The 26459-nt window shown below is 36.0% G+C and overlaps 1 protein-coding gene across 1 annotated transcript in view; it reads left to right on the top strand.

The window, feature by feature from the left end:
- LOC132145043 (junction plakoglobin-like) overlaps nt 1-26255 on the top strand; it is a 62510-nt gene extending 36255 nt beyond the window's left edge. Inside the window, exons 4-14 of the mRNA XM_059555755.1 lie at nt 204-457; nt 1685-1923; nt 5967-6168; nt 6260-6404; nt 7432-7535; nt 13148-13486; nt 18936-19088; nt 19287-19406; nt 20680-20830; nt 24603-24724; nt 25314-26255. Coding sequence (XP_059411738.1) covers nt 204-457; nt 1685-1923; nt 5967-6168; nt 6260-6404; nt 7432-7535; nt 13148-13486; nt 18936-19088; nt 19287-19406; nt 20680-20830; nt 24603-24724; nt 25314-25475 — 1991 coding nt within the window. The 3' untranslated portion in view covers nt 25476-26255. The remainder of the gene's footprint in view (nt 1-203; nt 458-1684; nt 1924-5966; nt 6169-6259; nt 6405-7431; nt 7536-13147; nt 13487-18935; nt 19089-19286; nt 19407-20679; nt 20831-24602; nt 24725-25313) is intronic.
- Nucleotides 26256-26459: the final 204 nt, after the last annotated feature.

Below are 26459 nucleotides of genomic sequence, written 5' to 3'. Positions count from 1 at the left end.
CTCATTAAACATTTTCAGTTTGCCTCAGCTATAAAGCAGCTCTGCAGATAGTACTTGTGCCGTTCGGTTCAAGTTGTTTCTCAATAGAATCAGTGCTGTCGAACCAATGATATTACTGAGTAATAAGTGTTAAAATGACTGTAATGCATCACCTTGAGGGGCTTGTTGGTTTAATACGCCTCTTTATCTTCATCTGTGCTCAGATATGGAGGCTCAGTACAGTCTAACCCGAGCTCAGCGAGTACGTGCGGCCATGTTCCCCGAGACGCTGGTGGAGGGAGAGACAGCGCTCACCGTGCACAGCAATCCAGACCAGCCCACCAATGTGCAGAGACTGGCCGAGCCCTCGCAGCTCCTCAAAACAGCCATCGTCCATCTCATCAACTATCAGGATGATGCTGAGCTGGCCACTCGCGCCGTTCCAGAGCTCACCAAACTGCTGGCCGATGAGGACCAGGTACAATGACAGATGGGGGAATGAAAATATACATACAGTTATCCCACTGAGCCAAGAACTGTGATAAAACAGTACAGTTTTGCAAAAAGTTGCACCTTTTGTTATGTTGCTATCGCACTTGAGATGAAATCTTAAATGATCTGGAATAAGACACATTCATGTTTTGTATTACTAGCTGTCTTTCTCAAAGAATTAAAAGGGGAGTGCATGTGATAATATGAGATGAATCTTTCCATAATCTTTCCAAATAATCTCACAGGATGAACTACAAAATGTAGAAGGGGGAAAAAGGTAATACGGTGAAATAAAGGACTGAAATGTGCTACATTATGATGTGAAAAACAACTTTAGGATATGATCTATTTTCCAAGTTAAATTACTGGCTGCCGAGAGCATGCAACCATTGAAAGTCTAAAAACATTTAGAAACCATATTTCTCCATTATTCTATTCATGCCGTGTGAATAATTTTGCATATTTTTGCATGTTTTTGCATATTAACATTTTACAGTTTCTTCTTTCGAGAACACATTTTCCAATTTTATATACATTGAGCAATTTTAATACTGTGATGAGTCATTAGTCGTGGAATTTGGTTCCTTAAAGGGATAGTTCAACCAAAAATTATTATTTGCTGAACATTTACTCACTCACCCCCAGGCCATCCGAGATGTAGATCAGTTTGTTTCTTTGAGAGATTTGGAGAAATGTAGCATCACATCACTTACTCACCAATGGATCCTCTGGAGTGAATGGGTCCCGTCAGAATGAGAGTCCAAACAGCTGATAAAAACATCACATTAATCCACACCACTCCAGTCCAGTCCATCAGTTCACATCTTTTGAAGCAGATGCATGTAAGAAACAAATCCATCAAGACATTTTTTTTTTATTATTTTAAACTGTTGCTTGTGGGCTAAAATATGAGTCATCTATCCATTATATTGCTTTCTCGACTCTCGTTCCAACGGCACCCATTCACTGCAAAGTATCTTTTTTCTGACCAAGTGATGTATTGCTAAATTTCTTCAAATCTGTTCCCAAAAAGAAACAAACTCATTTACATAATGGATAGCCTGAAGCTAAGTACATTTTTAGCAAATGTAAAATTTTAGGTCAACTGTTCCTTTAAATAAACTGCTTATGATTAGACGGATACATCCGAATACCAGACTTGCTGAACATAAAAGTTTTTTTTAACATGCAAGATTTTCTTTTACTATTGCAGGTGGTGGTAAACAAGGCAGCACTGATTGTGAACCAGCTTACGCGGAAGGAGGCGTCTCGCCGTGTGCTCATGCAGTCTCCTCAGATGGTGTCGGCTGTGGTGAGGGCCATGCAGAACACCGGAGACCTGGAGACGGCACGCTGCGCTGCCAGCGTCCTGCACAGCCTCTCCCACCAGCGCGAGGGACTGCTAGCCATCTTCAAATCAGGCGGCATCCCTGCACTAGTGCGCATGCTCAGGTCAGTGTATGCCTGAGGATTTAACTCATGGTGTTTTACTTCTTTAATGTGATACATTTCCACGCCAGCCAGAATATAAAAAAAAAATGTGTGGATTAGATCGGCATGTGGGTGTTACATACCAAAAACTCTCCCATAAGCTGTCATGGTTATTATCATTAACTAAAACTATAAAAGAAAACATTCCTTTATATATATACGTTAACTGAAATATAACAAAAACTTGAATAAATTTAAATAAAAGCTAAATAGACATTAACATTTACATTGTTACATAACTGTAACAATGTAAAAAAATAAATAAATAATTTATATATATATATATATATATATATATAAAACAAAATACCAAATATAATAAATGTAATTAATATTACAAATATATTAAATTAATTATATTATTTATTTATTTACAATTTTAAGTAATTTTACAAAAATTGAATAAATACATAAAATAAAGATTATAAAGATTTTATAGAAATAAATTAGAAATGTTTCAAAAATAAAAAGATATGTATATATATTTGTAATGCAATATATATATATATATATATATATATATGTGTGTGTGTGTGTGTGTGTGTGTGTGTGTAATGGAATTACAGATACACAAATATATAATGTGTATATTGTTTCATATTAATGAATGATTAAATAAATATTCTTATAAGAAAACAGTAATTGTAAAACATGAAATGGACTATTTCAACAAGATCTGTGCATTAAACATCTACTCCATAAAAATCGCTGTTTGGTCCAAATTATGTTTTCATGTAAAATGATAAAAGCCGTCTCAGAGAACTGAATATCAAAGGCTAATAAATATCACATTTTTATCTCTGAAAAGGCAGATACCCAGTGTTGACTTCAGTATCTGTGATATTAGATAAATGATGAACGACAGATACCTTGCTGGTCTAATGCTTTCATGTTTTAATTAGTCCCTTGACTGTACATGGACAGACAAATGGATTCGTTTGAATAGTGGCAAACGTTTGATGGACGCTCGCAGTTCCTATGAGAGCCCTTAGACGGACCATGCATCACCAAACCAGCTCTAACCAGCTTGGACCGGCATAGAAATTCACGCTGGTTTTAAGACGGTCAGCAGGGAAGTCATAATCCTTCCGTTTCTGGTTTGGTCAACCTGTCGTTTTCTTTCCCTGTCGTGTATTAAGCTTGGTGAGCGTGTTTAGGTCTTCTCTGGTTGTGGTGCACATTCCTTTGCATTTACTTCATCTCCTAACCTCTGGTGCGTTTTGATGAATGCTGTGACTGAACAATGCTAAAGCAGGACAGTGTGTACATTTTCTGTATATGAAACTAAGCGTCCACTACACTGCAGTGAGGGCTATAGCAGAGCTGTATTTTACAGATATATTTGGACTCTGATGGGAAATTAGCTTTGTCAGAAAGCCCATTTGCAGCAGATGTTGAGATAATAGAGTAGAGCAGGATCTTTATGACCATGTATCCAGGGCCGCTGCAACTTTGACAGGGTATCACCATATTAAGTTACAGCGACAGTCTGCTCGCTGCAGTCTGTAGCTAAATGTTTTGCTCAAGGATGATATCTTAAAAATTGCTGCATGCAACTGCTTTGATAGCATTCTCAATGTTTAAAGATGGTGTGTGTGATTTTTCTGGTGTGAAGACACTCTTTTATGATGTAGATTAATATGCACAGACGACTGGAAGCAAGCCATTTGTAGGCTGGTTTTTCTGTAGCTCTGTGAAAACATTGCTGTTTGTTTGTGCATCTTGATAACTGATAGCAGGACTGAGTGTTTTTCTGCTAGTTCTCTAAGCTGTATTTGAGCTGTACCTGTAAAAGTAAATGTAAACAATAAATAATATAATACTTTTCGCTTTGTTTATTCAGTTTTCAAACTGAGGTCTGGGATACTGTGGAAAGAATATTGACAAATGCATTTTAATGGTATGAAATCAAAAGCAACAATTAAATTGTTGTTGAAGTTTATTATATTCAAATATCTATAATAACAATATATAATTGTATATAACTATATATGACAATATATTTATTATGTATTATAATAATAAATTGTATTTACCATATTTTTCGGACTATAAGTCGCACCTGAGTATAAGTCGCATCAGTCCAAAACTACATCATGATGAGGAAAAAAACATATATAAGTCGCACTGGACTATAAGGGGGGCTTTCACTCCTGCCTCATTTAGTTCGGTTGAATCGTACCAGAGTTCGTTTCCCCCTTTGGTGCAGTTCGATTGGGCAGGTGAGAAAGCAGCAATCACACTTGGGTGCGGACTAAAAGCGGACCAAACAAGCGTTTCAAAGCCTTTCAAACGAACTCTGGTGCGGTTTGTTTGTGGTGAGAATGTGATCCGACCTCGAACAGACCCAACTGCAAAAAGTACTGATCATTTTTGGACTAAACCAGCTGCCGTAGTCAGCTGCGTTGTACATTATGGGATGAGGAAGTGTTTGTTGACAGTTTGCCCTTTAGCATTGCAGCTCATGGACAAACTTGGAGTAGTGAGGAGGTGCGGAGTCTGATAAAAATTTGGTCAGATGACCATGAGTTTGTCAGAGTTAAGAAGAATTAATGCACACCTCCGCTTGAAGTTACGAGCGATTCCCGCTCGCCGTTTGCAGTGCATTAGAACGTTGTTTTCAAGCCGCATCCGCGCCTCATTATAGAAATGTATTTTTTGCATATTGTGGTGTATACAAACAATGTAATAGATTATGGCCAGGGACAAAACCAGCCCACACAGTCGTGCTGTCGTGTAGTTGTGTTGTCTCCATGTTGTTTGCTGGCTTTTCCTCTTATGTTGGAATTTTCCCACACGTAAATTCTGACCAATCGAAAAGCAGTTTAGGAAATACGTCAAGGCCAATGAGTGATGTAGATGTTGTCATGTGACTGCATCTTGGTTCGTTTCAACTGGTTTGGACCAAAGCAATCAGTGTGGTGTGAAAAGGAACCAAAAAAGCTGAAAAATGCTTTAATGTATAATTGTTTGCCCTTGGTTCGGACCAAATGAATCGAACTAGAGATGTGAAAGCACCCTAAGTCGCATTTATTTAGAACCAAGAACCAAGAGAAAACATTACCGTCTACAGCCCCGAGAGGTCGCTATATGCTGCTTAGTGTAGACTACAGGAGCACTGAGTAGCATTAGAGCGCCCTCTCGCGGCCATAGACGGTCATGTTTTCTCTTGGTTCATTTCTCTTGGTTCATGTCATTCATTTTGATAGGTCGAACCTGGCTATAACTCGCAGGACCAGCCAAACTATGAAAAACAGTGAGACTTATAGTCTGGAAAATATGGTAGTTTATTTTACATAATATTTAATCATTGATAATAATCAAAATTCTGTTAATAATAATGTTCATGAAAATGAAAATTATTAATTTGTGTTTTATTATATAATCTATAATAATAGCTTTAATAACAATGTTTAATTTAGATATTCCATTTTAAATAATAAACCATTTTCATTTATTTTATTAGTTAATAAATAATATTAATAATCAGCATAATTGTAATAATATTAATAATAATAATAATGTTCATCTCTCCTTCCCCTCAATGCGAAAATTCTATTCTGTTCTATTTTCTTTAATATAATAATTTTGATATTTTACTTATTTTAATCAGAAATATTTAGTAAAAATGAAAAATAGGAAGTGTACATATATATGCATTATGTATTATTAATAATGTACTATTAATAATTTTCATCTTTTGCTCCTTAATGTTTTCAAGAATTGTTTTCAAATCCTTTTTTTGCCTTTCACTTAGTTTTTTTTTAGCAAAAAATACATAATTCACTTTTTTAACCCTTTTAAGCAAACACTACAGTAGACAGTACTGTACTTAGTAGACAGTACATATTTTTCAGATCATATTTTAATAATTAGTTTTTCAGCAACATATGATAGGAAAGCTAATGAAAGCTTCATCATCATATATGAAATCATCATATATGGTGGTTCTGGGTGTTAAAATCTGTTGAATTAAAAAAATTGTATAAATACTCTTTCTTCAGTTCCCCTATGGAGTCAGTGCTGTTCTACGCCATCACCACGTTACACAACCTGTTACTGCACCAGGAGGGAGCCAAGATGGCGGTGCGTCTGGCCGATGGACTGCAAAGGATGGTCCCTCTTCTGAAAAAAACCAACCCCAAGTTCCTGGCCATCACCACAGACTGCCTGCAGCTGCTGTCTTACGGCAATCAGGAGAGCAAGGTGTCATATCATCACTAGCCTTAGAGACATACAGAGTGCTTGCATAGAGAATATTTTACCCTTAATCTGTGTGCTTTTTCTCTTTTCATAGTTGATCATCCTGGCAAATGGTGGGCCAGAAAGTTTGGTGTTTATTATGAGAAACCACAACTATGAGAAGCTCCTGTGGACCACCAGCAGGGTCCTGAAGGTGCTTTCTGTCTGTCCAAGCAACAAGCCGGCTATTGTTGACGCTGGTGAGTGAATGTGTGTGTTGCATTCTTCTTATAACGCTCTTTTCCCCTTTTTTTTTCTTAGACCCTAGAGGAATATTCTTATCTCTTTTTCTTTCATTCCCAAGTACTGTTCTCTTGGGAGTTTTTGTATAATTATAAAAAACAAACAACAAAAACAATATAGTTTTGAAAAAATCTTTGAATGCAAATCCATGGATGATTCAGCTTTCTGGGCTTCTTTGCGCAGCATGGCCAGAAATCACTAGAAAATTGCTGTAACTTTTCTTTTTATTACTGTTCCATGACTAATATTTTCAGGTTTTTATGACTGTGAAAGACAGTGGAGAGTGCCACATTTTTTGGAGGACAGAAGGGAAATTGGATTAAGACACATTACAAGCCAAAGTTGAATCTGCATCATTCATGAACACCATGACTCGACATATCAACAGCACATGTGTTAAACCCAACAATACATGATTTAGCCATTGAACTCAACTCAAGTAGATTTTCCATTAAAACTAATATTTCAGGAGCTGTAACACACCTGTCAGGGCCGCTTCACAGCAGTCATGCCGTCCATGTATGGATGTTACTTTATTAACGCTGACCTTTCAGCGAATTAATACTTCGATATACAACGACAAAGGTTGCAGGGCTAAAATATCTTGCTCTTTCATGCCTGCCAAGGCTGTTCTCAGAAAAGTCTTCACAGTTATGGCGTCTTCCCATATGAGGTTTTCGATGCCCGTCTTGAGAAAGCGCTTAGGATCTGGTAGTTACAACACTGGATGAGAGGCAGTTTTCAAGGATGTCTCCTAATCTCCTCCCCTCTTTTATCTTCCTAAGCCATGTGGCTTTTAGTTTATCTGCACAGACTCCAAAAGACATTTCTCTCCCTTTGGCAGACAATGGCTAATCCATGGAGAAATACAGCCTTCTTCTTTTTAGAGCAGGTTGTGTAGCTGGATAGTTTTGTCCTTTCTTCTTTTTTTGTGGCTGTGTCCGATAAATATGGACTCTAAGCCTTTTTCTCTCCATTTGGCAGGAGGTATGCAGGCTCTCGGCCAACATCTCACAGGTTCGAGTCAGCGTCTGACACAGAACTGCCTGTGGACCCTGAGGAACCTCTCTGACGCTGCAACCAAGCAGGTAAAACGGGCTCTTTCAGTCTGTAGACCATATGTTGTTAAATGGTGCACTGTACTTAAAGGGACAGTTCACCCAAAAAACTAAAATTTACTGTTTGTTCACTCACCCTCAGGTCATCCAAGAGTTTTTTGCCGTCACTAGAACAGTAAAGCAGATTTAGTTACGCTTTATTTTAAGGTGTCCTTGTTACAGTGTTATTATACATTTCAGTACTTAGTAATATTAATTAACCATGGTTAGGTACATGGTTAGGGTTAGTGTTTGGCTTAGGGTTACATGCATGTAATAATGCATAATTTAATAGTAAGCACATGTAATGTGTAACAAGGAAACCTTAAAATAAAGTGTCACTGCATATTTTTAGCTAACATTGTGGTCCTTGGTGATTCATAAAAATCCAAGTGGTTGGTTCATGAGAATAAAAAAGCATTTCAAGGAGCACAAAATGAATACCCATGGCTCCTGATGATATCTTGAGGTCTTATGAAGCGAAATGATCGGTCTGTGCATGAAGCTGAAAATTATCTAAAACATTATAACCTGTAATCCAGAGCCTCAGGCAAACAGTCCAGAGTGATGTAAGGTTAGCAAAAGAATCATTCTGTTGAACAGGTTCTTTTTAATGAACCATTTGAGCCAGTTCACAAAACTGAACCATCTAAAACAGTTTGTGGCTGGAGCAGCACAGATCTACAAGTTACAAAACAAAAAAAAATCACTTTCTGAAGCCTTACAGTCACTCTGACTCGAAATGAGCCAAAATACTGTCGTATATGATCCTATGATGCTGATTTTTGCACTCCAGTTCCTCCAACAATCAGTGAACTTACAGTAGGAAACAGATCAGACTCGGACTGAAGACCAAAAAATTCAATTCAATTCAATTCAATTCAAGTTTATTTGTATAGCACTTTTTACAATACAAATCGTTACAAAGCAACTTTACAGAAAATTATGTTTCTACAATATTTAGTAGTAGCTAGTAGTTTGTGCACGTTTGACAGGATTTTATAAAAAATAAAAAATAATAATAATAATACAAGACGTAGTCAGCTAGACGATGAACTATCAATATTATTAATTAATAGTTATTACATGATGCAGTCACACATGTAGCAATAATTGTTAGTTCTGTTTGTTGATTCAAGGTTAGCATCATCTGGGGTCCTCTGAGGGTCAGCATCATCTCTTCTCAGGTGTTCTGGATCCAGACTGGAGCTTGTGTAAATCCTAGTTACCACGGGATGTAAATCCCGTGGCAAAACATAGAAACAAAATAGAGACATCATTAGAATAGCTGCTGATCCAACAAAATAAAATTAGTTTAACCCAAGCTAATGAATAAAAATGCACATTTGATCAGATGCAACTACACTCACAATTTAAAAGATACATTATTCGTATGCTTGGCGAAAGAGATGTGTTTTTAATCTAGATTTAAACAAAGAGAGTGTGTCTGAACCCCGAACATTATCAGGAAGGCTATTCCAGAGTTTGGGAGCCAAATGTGAGAAAGCTCTACCTCCTTTAGTGGACTTTGCTATCCTAGGAACTACCAAAAGTCCAGCTTTTTGTGACCTTAGGGAGCGTGATGGGTTGTAGCGTGGTAGAAGGCTAGTTAGGTACGCAGGAGCTAAACCATTTAGGGCCTTATAGGTAAGTAATGATAATTTGTAACTGATACGGAACTTAATAGGTAGCCAGTGCAGAGACTGTAAAATTGGGGTAATATGATCATATTTTATTGACCTCGTAAGGACTCTAGCTGCTGCATTTTGGACTCCCTGTAGCTTGTTTATTGACGAAGCAGGACAACCACCTAGAAGTGCATTACAATAGTCCAGTCTAGAGGTCATGAATGCATGAACTAGCTTTTCTGCATCAGAAACAGATAACATGTTTCGCAGCTTGGCAATGTTTCTAAGATGGAAGAATGCAGTTTTTGTAACATTGGAAATATGATTTTCAAAAGACAAATTGCCGTCTAATATAACACCCAGATTTCTGACTGTAGAGGGAGTAACAGTACATCCGTCTAGTTGCAGATTGTAATCTACAAGATTCTGTGTAGTGTTTTTTGGTCCAATAATTAATATCTCTGTCTTATCCGAATTTAATTAGAGAAAATTATTTGTCATCCAATGTTTTACATTTTTAACACACTCTGTTAGCTTAGATAATTGGGAAGTTTCATCTGGTCTCATTGAGATATATAGCTGAGTATCATCAGCATAACAGTGGAAGCTAATTCCGTATTTTCTAATAATATTACCAAGGGTAATACACATGTATATTGAAAATAGAAGGGGACCTAGGACGGATCCTTGTGGCACTCCATATTTTACTGATGATAAATGAGATGACACCCCATTTAAGTAAACAAAATGGTAGCGATCGGACAGGTAGGATCTAAACCATCTTAGAGCCTGCCCTTGAATACCTGTATAGTTTTGTAATCGATCTATCAGTATATCATGATCTATGTGTCACGATCAGTGTTACAAAGAACCACGGGAGAGATCCAAGTGCAGGTATGTGACTTTATTAAAGGGCAAATCCAAAGGGTAAACAGTCCAGGCAGGGTCAAAACCAGAGAATCCAAACATAAACCAAAACAGATAAGAACACACAGCAAGGGCAAGACAACGGGTTAACATGAACATTAAACAAGGACTCCGTGACACAGACTCAGACGGATCGGGTATAAATACACAAAAGGATAATGGGGAAACAGGAGACAGGTGGGGAACAATCAATTAACTCAAACAAGGAGGAAGGTGACCAAATAAGGGAACAGGAAGTGGTAAGGTGACAGACACCGTGGAAAAGGAGAACACCTAGTGGAAACCCAGGAAACACAACCCAGACACTGTGACACTATGGTGTCGAACGCAGCACTAAGATCAAGTAAGACTAGAATTGAGATGCAGCCTTAATCTGACGCAAGGAGCAGGTCATTTGTAATTTTAACAAGTGCAGTTTCTGTGCTATGGTGGGGCCTAAAACCTGACTGAAATTCTTCATACAGATCATTTTTATGCAGGAAGGTGCTCAATTGAGCAGACACAACTTTTTCAAAATTTTAGACATAAATGGAAGATTTGAAATAGGCCTATAATTGGCCAGTACACTAGGATCTAGTTTTGGATTCTTAATAAGAGGCTTGGTAACCGCCAGCTTGAATGGTTTTGGGACGTGACCTAAAGATGACCTAAAAGTCACTTATATGTGCATGTGTGAACCCAGCACTTGAATAAAATGCCAAAATGAAAGTTGTTATGATTTCTCTTTGTGTAAAAAGGTGAGCCAAGTAAAACCAGTGTATTCACTTTATGTGCTTCAGACATATGAAACATTGCTGTTTCACATAAGTATTTGGTGCTTTAAAAATATAATCCTGTATACATTACATCATTGTTTGATTACCAAAACAAACTGAAGAATCAGTTATTTGAACCAGAAACAAACTCTCAGAAACTGTTTATTCTTCAAAACCAGCAGCCGCTGACTTTTTATGAACGGTTACAGCTAAAAATCTTGTTCTTCTTATGAAAAAAGTCACCTACTGTACATCTTGAATGGCCTGAGGGATAGTTCACCCAAAAATTAAAATTCTCTCATTAATTACTCACCCTCATGTCATTTCAAACCAGTAAAACCTTCATTCATTTTTGCAATACAAATTAAGATATATTTGATGAAATCTGAGAGCTTTCTGACCCTTCATAGACAGCAACGCAACTGACACGTTCAAGACCCAAAAAGGTAGTAAGGAGATCATTAAAATAGCCCATGTAGCATCAGTGGTTCAACCTTAATTTTGTGTGCAACTAAAATAAAAATAACTTTATTTAACAATTCTTCTCTTCAATGTCAAAAAACACGAGGGTGAATAATTAATGACAAAATTTTCATTTTTGGGTGAAAAGAAAGAAAGCCTGGCAAACACCCAAAAAAAACACCCAGAACATTCCATTAACTGTCTAGCAACTGCTCAGAGCATCCTAGCAACCACCCAAAAGTTGCTTTTGAAAGAAAAGGCTGTTAGCTGTTTTGTGTTCTACCTTGTTAGTGTCTATTAAGCAAAATTGCCCAAATTGTCCTCTAGAGAAAATTAGTCAATCATGATTCTATACTGAATGTGATTGTGAAATGGCTTTATAAAGCAGATGATTAGAATATTTGCTTACAAATGAAATAACATTAGCATTTTCAGGATTGCATTCAGTTATTAAATGTGCAGTCAGAGCTTGAAAGCCACCGAACAGCTTTCATGTAGACTGACAGTTTTTCCTCTGTACTTCCTGATGCTTTTATAGTTCAGGCGACTTGTGGTTTTCATAATTGTTCCTCACCTCCACACAATTTGTCCCTCATCACTGCTACTCAGAACTCAGTGGCCCAGAAAATGCACAATTAATGATATACAGGTTATCATTTTCACCCTTATTATTAAATTTGAGGAACAAAAGCAACTATTATTAGCCGCGTCTCCTTCTGCTCCCACCGAAAGTGAGCAGAATTTAAATGTGTTGAGCATCTGTCTCTAATCTTTCACAAACTCATGTTCTGTCTTATCTCGTTCTTTCACTGCCTTTCCTCTTTCATTTGTTTCTTATCTCAGTCTCCTCCTCTTCTATCATGTCTTTCATTTGTGATAATTAGCAGTTATGACTGTCTGATTCTTGATATATTGTGTTTTTATGTTAATCTTTTGCACTGTCACTGATCATTCATGATGTATTAAAAAGATTAATGATAAAGGAATATTCTGGGTTCAGTACAAGTTTAACTCAGACGACTCATAACCTCAAAAATTATTCCACTTGTCCCTCTTTTTCTTTCAAATCTGGCTCATGGTGAGGCTCTTGCAACGAATGTGAATAAAGCTAGTTTTTACACATTGAAATATTCAGTGTTTTAATAGTATAGCCACACAATGTAAACAAGAAGGATGTTAACAGAGAAAGAAATTAATACTTTTATTCAGCAATGATGCATTAAATTAATCAAACGTGAAGACGTATAATGTTACAGCATATATATATTTCTAAATAAATGTTTTTTTTTCATAGAATCCTCTAGAAAAATAAAAAAAATTTCCACAAAATATCAAATCAGTATATCAGAATGATTTCTGAATGATCATGTGACACTGAAGACCGGAGTAATGATGCTGAAAATTCAGCTTTGCACCACAAAAATAAATTATAATAATCTTAAATTATATTCAAATAGAAAACTGTGTTATTTTAAATTATAATAATATTTCACAGTATTTAAAAAAACATGTTACTTTCTTAAATATTAACTGAAATAAAATAAAATATAAGAAACACAAACTTTGTTTTCAACTAAAGCAGCATTTCTTATTTTTATTTAATACTAAAATAACTAAAACTAAAGCTGAAATAAAATTCATAAATAAGAATTAATAAATGATCAAGACTAATAAGTTTAGATATTATTTTTGTTATTTAGTTATAACAAAAAATAACTACTATGAAAAACTACAATATATATATATATACAGTATATATATATATATATCAAAAATGAAAATGGATAATACAATAATATACCAAACCCCTTCTTATTTTCTCTCCACACAGGAAGGTCTGGACGGTCTCTTGCAGATCTTAGTGAGTCAGCTGGGCTCAGATGATGTGAACATGCTGACCTGTGCTACTGGCATCCTGTCAAATCTCACCTGCAACAACGCACGCAACAAGGCCCTGGTCACCCAGAGCGGCGGGGTGGAGGCGCTCATTCACGCCGTGCTGCGGGCCGGAGAGAAGGAGGACGTGGCCGAGCCGGCCGTCTGTGCCCTGCGTCACCTCACGAGCCGCCACCCCGATGCAGAGCTGGCCCAGAATGCAGTGCGTCTGCACTACGGCATCCCCGCCATCACCAAGCTCTTGGGCCAGCCGCACTATTGGCCTGTGGTAAAGGTCTGTATGTGGTATTGTTTGTTTGTGTGTCTGAAGCGAGCGGCAACCTCCCGCTCTCTCTAGTGAAGCCAATAAGGAAGTGACTAAAACTGCAATTCATCGACTGGCCACTTGAGGCTGGCTGCAAAAGAGAGTCAGTCCCATAGACTCCCCATGTTAAAATGCCCAACTTTACAGCAGAAAAAAACATGTTTTCAACCTGGTGCAAAAAATGATTTTGGTCTAAATAGCTAATTTTGCCCTTCATGACAACTGTGAGGGGGGGTGATTTTTTTTATAACTCATCCGTTTAAATTATATTAATCCTTAAAGTTCTGCATAATTAAGGGCGTGGCCACTTGAGTGACAGGTGAATTGCCACTGCTGTCACAGCCTTCACGCTAGGTAGGCGTGGCTTCAGCAACCAGCTCCCGCCCTTTTGCCCATTTTCGATTATCCGGGAGAGTTGCGCGGTGACGCGCTGCCAAGATGGCGACGGCTCGCTCTGCACACTTTAGGCTTCAAAAACTCTCTTCAGGAGTCTACGGGTGACGTCACGGACACTACGTCCATGTTTTTATACAGTCTATGGTCTGAAGAGCTGCCAGTTTGAAAGTCCTCTCCACCGTTTAAATGTAAAGGTCAGATTTGAATCGTCTGGGGGCAATTCTTGCGCGCCTTTGATGTGGAAGTACGCTGAGAATTGCCTCTCGCGTTAAGCTGATGTGCTGCCGGATCTTAGTCATTGAGCGGCACTCCTACGCTCCTCTGGGGCTTTAGCGTAATTTTGAGGACACTAGCTGGAACAATAAAAGAGCCCTCGAGCACCATATGTGAGAAGCTGCTGCCATACACAGACTGAGAGCTGTAAATCCTTGTAGCAGGACGCCTGAAATAATTTGGTGTTAAATAGAAATAAAATGATAATGGCATAGAGGTGAGGAAGTAAGGACAAAGTAAGAAGGGACAGTCACACTGATAGTCTGATTTGTTTTTTTTGTTTTTTTAATAATTAAAAAAAAATCTGTTTTAGTTCATTTTTAATTAATTATTTTAAATGAATTATTCTAGTTAGTAATTTTTGTGATGCATCAGAAAAAAAAATGCAAAATGTTATCCTGGCAACTAAATCTTTTTTTTTTTGCCTTTATTCCAATTAACAAAATTGTTTAATAAATGATAATAACTCTGGTTTGGTGTTGCAAGAGTTCCAGAAATAACCAGTTTTGATGTCAGTTAGTTAGTTTGTTTGTTTATTTATTTATTATTATTTTTTTTTTTATTCAGCAAGGATGCATTAGAATTAAAGTCATAAAAAGTGACAGTAAGGACAATTATAATGTTCCAAAAGATTGAGATTTTTAATCAAATCAGTTCTTTTGAACTTTCTGTGGAATCCTGAAAACATGAACTGATTTCAAGATAATAATTACAAATATTTCTTGAGCAGCAAATCAGTATATCAGAATGATTTCTGAAGGATCGTGTGACTCTGAAGACTGCAGTATATTTGCTATTACATTTGAAAATATATTAAAATAGAAAGCAGTTATTTTAATTTATAACAATATTTCACAATATTACTGTTTATACTGTAGTTTTGATCAAATAAATGCTGCCTTGGTGAGCATAAGAGACTTCTTTGAAAAACATGTACAAAATCTTACCAACCTCAAACTTTTGAACAGTAGTGTAGTGTATTAAATTCCAAACATTTGTCCTTAGAATTGGTATAAAAACATTTGAAAATAAAAATTAAGCATTGCAGATGTATAGTTTTCCTTTGGACTTTTAAAATAACTATCCCATGCAGTAACTTACCAATTGTTTTTTTATCTTGTTGATGCCTCTGTCCTAGTCAAAGCCCTTGAAGCTTGAGGAAATCAGGAAGGTCGTGGTGGATGTAATTGGCTGTCCTCGGCTCTCTGATTTGTGGTGGGCCGGACTCTGATTGTCTCTCTTCGGGCACGGGCTCCCAGCACGCATGATCTCCCGCTTAATCGTATCAGACCGCTGGAGCAGAAACCTGTGTGTGTGTGTGTGTGTGTGTGTGCTGTGATCTGCTCGGCACATGTGTATCGATCCAGAAGAACAAAAATGCCCGGCTTTTATTTTCGCTCACAGTCTGCATGCGGCGATTCCTAACTAAATCAACCTGGCTGAATAGCAGATCCTGAAAATAGAAGCGTTTGCATTGATTATGTACTCAGGTGTTTTGTGCGTTTCTCTCCGCTGTGGTACACTCAGTGATTTGTTTGTGTAGATGTTGAGCTGACCAATATAGTGTTGCTTTTAGACTTATATTGACAGCATCCCACCGCCATGTTTTTACATTTTTTTCTGTCATTGCTGTTGTTGAAATCCAGTCAGGCATAATATATTGCTTAAATGAAAGTGTCTAATAAAAGGTTTATTAACAAGATGATGTGAGAAGAATTAAGCTGCTAATTTGATCTCAACAGGTCTGTCTAAAAAACAAATAGCTTTTATAAGGCTACTGATATAACTTCATCTCATATGCATGTGCATAATTTGACACATTAGCACTATTAAACTTTTTTTTAGCTGTAAAACATTTTAAATGTAAAAGTGCACCTTTAAATAATGCAGTAAACCATGAGAGACAGATTCTACTAAAATACCAAAGACTGAAGTCAAAAGTCACATCAAAACGAAATCAAAGAGTTTTCAAAAACCAAATTATCTGAGCTATTTTATTCAAATTAACTGTATTTTTTGCTTTATTTTTACTGTAATGGTCATTATTTCTTCCTAAAGGCATTTAAGTAAAAACACCAGATAAAGATAATATGTAAATGAAACCGGGAGAAAAACAATGTTTTGGAAGCAATAGGACAGTTTTTTATTATTATTATTATATATATTTTTTTTTTTCTTTTACCTTGCTTCTTGTTTATTTTATTATATTTTCAAATGTAAGAGAGCAAACTTTAATTATTATAAACTATTATTTAGAGTAGTGCTTTAAAACGATTAATTGCAATTTATTGCATCCAAAATAAAAGTTTTTGTTTGCGTAGTGTGTGCTCTGTGTATATTTATTATGTATATATAAATACACACACATGCATGTATATATTTTGAAAATATTTACATGTATTAACATGTCTATATTCAAATAATTTATATATAAAAAAATAAAAATAAAAAAAATATATAAACATAACATATTTTTCTGAAATATATACGCTTTGTGTGTATTTATATATACAAAATAAATATACACAGCACACACACATACATTACGCAAACAAAAACTTTTATTTTGAATGCTATAAATCACGATTAATTGTTTGACAGCATTAATATAGTATTAGAGTAGAATATTTATATTTTATATATTAAAAAATATATATATATATATTTTTTATTATTACTTTGGAAACCATTGCATTAATCCATTAGTGAGCATAATAAAGCAATAGCGATACATTAATTACATGCATTTTTTGCACTTTTTATACATGGTTTCTCATATGTTTTCTCAACAATATCTCAGACTGTGCTCAGATTCGCTGAAAAGCCAAAGACTGCAATTAAAAGTCAAAAATCTTAATATGATCTTTATCTTGAAACTCTTCTGAAACCAAATTAATGAATATTTTCCCCAGTAATATAGTTGTAGCCTAAGTATTGTAGTAGTACGGACGAATGTAATGCATTTTATAACTGATCTGGTTCATTCTGGTTAGAACCAGAACTACTTATTTTATAATGGCTCTTATGAAGAAACCAGAAAATGGTTCAACAGTTTTACAGATGGAATTCATGCTGTACTGTAGCTGGACTGTCCCAGTTTGGCTGATGGGTTTAGTTGCACCCAGGAGGAGAGAACAGAGCACTAATGCAATACACATGAGAGCCCAATCTGTGGAATGCATTGCATCATGGTTATTTGGAGGCGTTTTCTGTGCTTGACATGGCTTGTCGTCCCACCCTGCAGAGATCTGCTCTATCAGTCAGCGTTCTCTAATCAGCACAGGAACATTGTTGACTAATGATGCGTTATGAAAGAGGCCAGATGAAATTAAGCGTTTAAACAGCGCTCTTGGTGCACAGATGGTTAGGCAGAAGTAAAATGACAAACACTTCACATCAGTGCATGACATTTCTCTGAACTATATTGTGGAGTGATATACAGGTGATTTCGCCGACAAAGATTTGAATGTGCATTGATGCATCCATAAACGTTTGAGGCTGCGTTCAGTCTCACATCAATCATCTCAACATAAACTTTGTATTCAGCTCATATTTTAATTAAAAAAGAATTATTGCTGCAAGTAACATCACTCGGTTGCCATCATGTTGATGCCGGTGCCTGAGTTTGAGTCGACAGTCAGCACTTTGGGATTTACAAGAGTGAGTCACTGGTTAAAGATGATGAAAGCTCTGAGGAATGGACTCACAATGAGCTGCACAATGATGAATTCACAACAATCGAGTTTAGGTTCAAATTATGTCTTTTTGAAAAGGTACGGCGCTACAAAAGTGGGGCACGGTTCATTGTGTTTAAGAGACTTAGCTAAACCCATCACAAAGAAAAATCACAAAGGAAATATTTTTTTAATTATTTTTTTTCATAAGCTGCAATAAGATTCATAGCTAAGCAAGTGTTTGAATTCGAAGAGACATTTACTTTCTTTTCAAGCCTTGCTTTTTTCTCAAGAACTGTGCTCAGCTTTGCCAAAATACAAAGACAATCAAAGGCACACGTCAGTATAAACTCAATATAAATTTCTCATTACACTATTGAAAATTATCTGAGCGATTTCAGTGTATTTATTTACTTTTGTTTTAGGCATTTTTAGAAAAATCATCTGCTGAATGTGATATTGATATGATAATCATTATATAAACTCAATTCATTTCAATATAAACTCAGTCAAATCAATCAAATTTCTCATGAAAATCTCCCAGAACCAAATTATCTTATTTATTATTGATTGATTTTGTTGATATTTAAATGATATTCAAATTAAAGAGATCAAACTTTTATTCAGAGCAATTTTTTTAAATAAATTTTGCAATCAGTATAGTGTATTTCAGTATGAACTCATTTAATTTCACATCAGATTCATTCAAAACCAAATTATGAGCTATTTTATCTCATTTTATTGTTTGCTCATTTGTTTGTATATTTAAACTGTGATTTTTTTATTTACATTTACATTTTGATTTTATTTATTTTCAAATCAGCTTAAAGTGTTCTTTAAATTATATGTATATCAATATAAACTCAAATTTCACATTTAAAAATAAAACCTATTCCAAAACCTATTTATTTATTTAAATGATATTCAACGAAACAGAGCAAAGGTTTATATATAGCAGTTTTTGTTTACATTGGAAACCACTGCATTATTCCATTTGTGAGCATAAAAAGCAATAAGTAAATGCAAACAAATAGATGAAAAACAGTAGTTAATAATATGACTTCTTCACACTGCAGGCCACAGTGGGTTTGATTCGTAACTTGGCCCTGTGTCCAGCCAATCAGGCGCCTCTGAGAGAATCTGGGACAATCCCTCGATTGGTCAACCTGCTGTTGAAAGCTCATCAGGAAACTCAAAGACACGGCTCAGGAGCCCAGCAGACCTATCAGGTGCGTTTGGAGCTTTTTATACCTGTGCATGGATTTTTCATATATCCTCTTTATTCACCCTCACATATAGGCCAAAGCCCTCAAAGGGAGGTCAAAATACAATCCAATTAGCATCAAGGTTCCAGTATTTGGCATAGACCAGGTCCCTTTAGCATTAGAGTTAATGTTTTCTTCACACTTTCACTCTTTTTTTCACAGGATGGCGTGCGAATGGAAGAGATTGTGGAAGGCTGTACAGGCGCTTTACATATACTGGCCAGAGATCCCATCAACCGAGGGGAGATCGCCAGCATGCAGACCATTCCTCTGTTTGTGCAAGTACTGAACCAGCTTATGGCAGTCCTGGCAGTGAAAGCGGTTCATCTGTGTGTGTTGTGTACTTGTGATGTGTGGGTGTTGCGGGCGATGACTGCAAGGCGTCTGGCAACTGTTTGCATGTGTGTGTGTGTTTGTCTGTGTTTATATAGTCTGCTACCAGTGTCAGAGAAGCTACATTTACATTTTTTTTTGACATGCAGTCAAGCTTCTCATTTGAAAAAGTATTTAGCTATGCTACAAGCAAAAAAAAAAAAGAAAAAAAAAACCTTAAGGGTGGAATATATTTTCTAAATACATAACTATCAGATGATAACTTTAATGTTTAGAGACACACTTTTCTAGCACAACAGCAAGCAATTTGAGTGGGGTCATATAATTAAATTTGAAGAGCTACAGTGCATACTAATTAATAAAGCCAAATATACATAATTTATATAGAATAAAACACGGTGATAAATAATAACATTTAACAAAATATTTCAGAAAAAAAAGATTAAACCTAAATGTCACAAGCACTTATGTGCAGTGTTACCGTGTTTATTTATTTTGAATATTAAATTTATTTTTTATTTATTTGCTATATTTACTATTTACTTTTTATGCAAACACACATATGTGGATATACGATATACTTTTCTATCTAATATAATATTTTCATCTAATTTTTGATGTAACATTTATATTATATTGTATTTTATTATATTTTGTTTCATTTAAACTATACTTCAGTTAATGAAAGAGATTGCTAATTGATTTAGCTTTACAAAACACTGATTATGAGGAGGGACTCAGTGTTCTGATTTGATTCATATATGAACCAATGAACTAAAACAAATTTTCCAAAACTGACAAAAAGACAATGTGCGAAAAATTGTGTTGGTAAGTGTTTTTGCACAAATGTGGCATAAAAAAAAAAGTGCTTTTGCTTTTTTTTTGGGGGGGGGGGGGGGGGGGTTAGCTTATTTTTGAAAAAGCTACAGAGTTTTGAGTGCTACAATACTGAAAAATACTGTTAATATTGTCACTAATATTAGTCTTTCCCCTAAACACTGTGCATTATGTCATGTAATTACTTTAGTGCATGCATTTGTCCAAAGTAACTTACAAATAGAAAACAGTTACATAAGAAGTGCAAGATTGTTTAGACAAATACAACCATGTAATGAGATGTAGGTGTTGATAAAGCAGTAGTGAAACAACAGAGATGAGTTTTTGTGTGTGTGTGTGTGTGTGTATAACCCCTCTCATTCTTTGACTTCCTCTTTCCTGTTAGCTTCTGTACTCCTACGTGGAGAACATAAAGCGTGTGTCTGCCGGTGTTTTGTGTGAACTGGCTCTGGATAAGCAGTGTGCCGAGATGATCGATGCAGAAGGAGCATCTGCACCTCTAATGGAGCTCCTGCACTCTCCCAATGAGGGGATTGGTGAGTGATGCGCATTGAGACAAAGTTTGATGCCACACCTCATTATGGCAAGCTGTTTTTACATTTAATGTATAAAACATAATATCATCTATTTTCATGTTCTTTTTTTAGTATTACTTATTTATTAAATATTAATACCTATTAAATCGAAAGAAGTACTAGGGCTGTCATGATAAATGGATGCATTGCAATTCATAGATCAATTCTGAATGCATCATGATTCTCAATGGAATTAATTTTGATTTTAGATTTTAACAGCAGATGGCACTCTAATCTAGCTTTTAACCACACACTCAAATGCTCACAAAGAAGAGCACTGAAGAGTCATTTAATTACACCTCAGCTTAGAATGCTTTTATGACACTAGATTAATGTAAACACAGCTCACTGTGAACACCCTTGTAATTTGCTTCAAACTTTTCAAACTTTAAGAATGATTACTTTAGGTGTGTAAGGAACAGGAAGTAGGCTAAGCAGAGTATGATTGTTTCTAAAGCATGCAGTGGCATCTGCTGTTAAAAACTAATCTCAGAATCAATTTGAAAGAGATTACGATGCATTCGGAAATTCAGTTGATGCAGAATCCTTACTCAATTTACAAGGCTTCGATTTATTTCACCATTTGGATTTATTTGGATTTATTTTCGTCCTAACAAGTAGTTAGTAATAGATGCTAATTTTTATTATTGGATACCAGTACTTATGCTAGATACTAATGCTTATTATTAGATACTAGAAGTTATTTTTGGAGTAGTATTCTAGTACTTATTCATTTGATACCAGTAGTTATTATTAGATACTAGAACTTATTAGATACTAGTGCCTATTAAATAGTTACTTGTATGTATTGAATAGCTTCAAGTTCTTCTTGAATAGATATTAGCACACATTTATTAGATATTAGTATTTACTGATAGTAATCGGTTTTATTGTAAGTTTTTTTATTATCTTACTGTTGAGGCTTTTAATTGAACTCTTCAACTCTTCAAGTAAAAAAAGCAGGTATGAATAGTATAATACAACCCGAATTCCGGAAAAGTTGGGACGTTTTTTAAATTTTAATAAAATGAAAACTAAAAGACTTTCAAATCACATGAGCCAATATTTTATTCACAATAGAACATAGATAACATAGCAAACGTTTAAACTGAGAAAGTTTACAATTTTATGCACAAAATGAGCTCATTTCAATTTTGATTTCTGCTACAGGTCTCAAAATAGTTGGGACGGGGCATGTTTACCATGGTGTAGCATCTCCTTTTCTTTTCAAAACAATTTGAAGACGTCTGGGCATTGAGGCTATGAGTTGCTGGAGTTTTGCTGTTGGAATTTGGTCCCATTCTTGCCTTATATAGATTTCCAGCTGCTGAAGAGTTCGTGGTCGTCTTTGACGTATTTTTAGTTTAATGATGCGCCAAATGTTCTCTATAGGTGAAAGATCTGGACTGCAGGCAGGCCAGGTTAGCACCCGGACTCTTCTACGACGAAGCCATGCTGTTGTTATAGCTGCAGTATGTGGTTTTGCATTGTCCTGCTGAAATAAACAAGGCCTTCCCTGAAATAGACGTTGTTTGGAGGGAAGCATATGTTGCTCTAAAACCTTTATATACCTTTCAGCATTCACAGAGCCTTCCAAAACATGCAAGCTGCCCATACCGTATGCACTTATGCACCCCCATACCATCAGAGATGCTGGCTTTTGAACTGAACGCTGATAACATGCTGGAAGGTCTCCCTCCTCTTTAGCCTGGAGGACACGGCGTCCGTGATTTCCAACAAGAATGTCAAATTTGGACTCGTCTGACCATAAAACACTATTCCACTTTGAAATAGTCCATTTTAAAGGAGCCTTGGCCCACAGGACACGACGGCGCTTCTGGACCATGTTCACATATGGCTTCCTTTTTGCATGATAGAGCTTTAGTTGGCATCTGCTGATGGCACGGCGGATTGTGTTTACCGACAGTGGTTTCTGAAATTATTCCTGGGCCCATTTAGTAATGTCATTGACACAATCATGCCGATGAGTGATGCAGAGCCCAAAGACCACGGGCATCCAATAAAGGTCTCCGGCCTTGTCCCTTACGCACAGAGATTTATCCAGTTTCTCTGAATCTTTTGATGATGTTATGCACTGTAGATGATGAGATTTGCAAAGCCTTTGCAATTTGACATTGAGGAACATTGTTTTTAAAGTTTTCCACAATTTTTTTACGCAGTCTTTCACAGATTGGAGAGCCTCTGCCCATCTTTACTTCTGAGAGACTCTGCTTCTCTAAGACAAAGCTTTTATAGCTAATCATGTTACAGACCTGATATCAATTAACTTAATTAATCACTAGATGTTCTCCCAGCTGAATCTTTTCAAAACTGCTTGCTTTTTTAGCCATTTGTTGCCCCCGTGCCAACTTTTTTGAGACCTGTAGCAGGCATTAAATTTTAAATGAGGTAATTAAGTGGATAAAAGTGTAAAATTTCTCAGTTTAAACATTTGCTACGTTATCTATGTTCTATTGTGAATAAAATATTGGGTCATGTGATTTGAAATTCCTTTAGTTTTCATTTTATTAAAATTTAAAAAACGTCCCAACTTTTCCGGAATTCGGGTTGTAAGATCTGTTAGTAGTAACAATTACAAAAGGTACTACTACCTAATTAATAGCTACAAGTATCTGTTAAATATGAGCTAGTATCTAATGAAAAGTGATAGTACTTAATAAGCAAGTACTAATACAAGTACTAGAACACTTACTAGTAATATTGCAAAAGATAATAGTCACTATTGTAATACATAATAGTCAGAACTGAATGACAGCTCATCGTGATTGAATAAGTACAAGTACATAATGAAATAAATAAAAAAAAGTACTAGCAGCATTCAAACTGATAGTAATATGTTTTAAGGATTAAATGTTAAAACAGCGTGCCATATCTTATGTGTCATGACTAATTACGTAAGTGTCACTTCATGTTGTTAAAACACAGAAAAGAGCCATGTGCCATTGGACAGATCATAGTTTGTACATCCATTTGAAACTGTGCAAACCTTTCCTCTGATTTTTGCATCACACTCCCAGTGGAAATACTGTAAACTGATACAGAAAACTGTAATCCCTGAGTTCTTCTGTTTACAGTAACACACCAGCAGCTTTCATAAACCACCAACACTGACAATGACAGTCTGTTGTAGACAAACACTGTCAGAGATGCTGCATGCTGTTACATTGACTTTAGTGCTACACTTCAATATAGAAAAGGAGCCGAACACACAAGAGACCACACAAGTTTGCAAGTGAATCTTCAGCTTGACACTTTCTCGCATAGCGTGTAAAATGGCTTTTAGTCTCACAAGCTGAAATTTTCACTTTCAGGAATACATTTGGATAATAGTATAGCTTACTCTGAGCAAAAGCAGTCTTATTATATATATAAGAAGTCCATCTGACTGACATGTGATACAGCACATCACTTGATTTGGTGTGACATTTAAGGACAGGCGATTTGTGCATTGAATTATGAAATGCAATTTAAAAAACAACAGCATTTATTTAAAATATAAATCTTTTGTAACAGTCTTTACTGTCATTTTTTTACCTTGATTGTCTTATAGAATTATTATCAATGTATGTATTAATTTTCTTTCCACATTTATTAAGTGAATATATTTGGTGCATTATATAAATGACATAAATATAATAATTATATGCATCCATAATAATATGTATCATATCATATATCAAATAATCAGGTTGTAATCAATCCTCCTCCTCAGCCACGTATGCTGCGGCCGTTCTCTTCCGCATCTCTGAGGACAAGAGTTCAGACTACAGGAAGCGTGTGTCAGTGGAGCTCACTCATTCCCTCTTCAAACATGACCCCGCGGCCTGGGAAATGGTGAATATATTTATTCAGGAGTCACACAGCCCTCTAGCACACTGTCAGATTAGTGCACATTATTATTAATGAGATCATTTCGAATTATGTATGCCGTGTCAAATTTGAGCAATCGTAATGAAATAATTACATTGAAACGGCATAAGTGACGATAGACCTTTCAATTATTGAAAGTTCATGCAAACCAAGTTGGTTATTCAACCCTGATGTGAAACAGAGCGAGATTTGTTTTCAATAATTCACTGTTTCAGTGTCAAATTAGTTTCAGGTTTAAAATGGCAAGAGTAAATTAAAGAGTAAGTCTACAGTAAACCAATATGCTTTTAAGAAAGCCGCTAAAGCAAACACACAACAACACAAGATTTTCGCTCACCAATGCTGCATTTATTTGATCAAAAATACATTTAAATTAATGAATGAATTTTCAGCATCATTACTCCAGTCTTCAGTGTCACATGATCATTCAGAAATCATTCTAATAAGCTGATTTGCTGCTGGTTACATATATTTGTAGTATATATATATATTGTATCCTTGTTCTATATGAAAGAAACTTTTAATGAAAAAGTTTGCATTTATATTCTTTCAGGCACACGCCGCCATGCCACTCGACCCTGGATATATACCAGATGGTGAGTTGAGAGCCCAGCACATTCACTCACTATCCTTCTGCTTTAGTACGCAACACCACCACAAATTGCCTATTTATCTGGCACATCTCGCTGCATTAGAGCGAAGAGCGTTCAAATAAAATGCCACATGACAAATGAGTTATGGCGTGCATATGCGTGTGAGAGAGGGGTCAAAGACGAAAAGATAAAGAGAGACAGTCGTTGAATTCGCATTTATCAAGCGCAGGAGCAGTTTGATTGTGTTGTTGTCAGTCCGTCCCACGAACTGAAAGAATGCTGTGTTCCTCAGAGAGGGAACATTAAGTATGCAATGTGCTGTTCACTCGTTCGTCGAATTTGGAAATAAAAAACAACCCACTGACACCAGATCACCCTGTTTGTTCCTGTTATATGAATATTTCAGTTCAGCCATAAAATATCTGAAGAACACCCCACAGTTTGTAAAAGAAAAAAGAAAAAAAAGACTAGCAATGAAAGTCTACAATAAATACATCCATAGGGAAAACTAATTCAGAATGAGAATGATTCTGTTCAATTAAGTATTGTTTTATGATGGTTAATGTACAGACTGTTTCATGGAATGATTATATAATAAATTATTGTACATGTTAAATTAAATAATAAAAAACAGCAACAGTTCATCACCTTAAGTCTGACTTTGCAACATTTTTCACTTCACAATTGTTCCCTGCAGATCTTTGACTGTCTACAAAAATCTACAGAAAATAATAAAGCTGTAATATTTTGTCTTGCACAAAACAAACATCACTTTTTATGTATGGTTACAAATATGGTGTGTGAAGTATGAGGATGAGCGTGTTTTTTTACCTGATTCTTCAGGCATTTCTGCTCTGGTCTCATGGGTGTGTGTGTGTCTGTGTGTGTGTGTGTGTGTGTGTCTGTGTGTGTGTGTGTGTGTGTGTGTGTGGGTGTGGGTGTGTGTGTGTGTCTGTGTGTGGGTGTGTGTGTGTGTGTGTTTGAGTCTGAATGTTGGTGAATTAACAAGTGTGACAGTTGGATTCATTGAATTTATTCATCTGAAATCCCCCTCAGTCACCAGCCCTCCATCAGTGTCAAGGGTCCTCCATCATGTGAAATTGCTG

The sequence above is a fragment of the Carassius carassius genome, chromosome 8 (assembly GCF_963082965.1).
Source record: "Carassius carassius chromosome 8, fCarCar2.1, whole genome shotgun sequence".
NCBI lineage: Eukaryota > Metazoa > Chordata > Actinopteri > Cypriniformes > Cyprinidae > Carassius > Carassius carassius.
The sequence above is the reverse complement of the archived record's forward strand: the minus strand, read 5'-3'. Positions and strand labels throughout refer to the sequence as shown.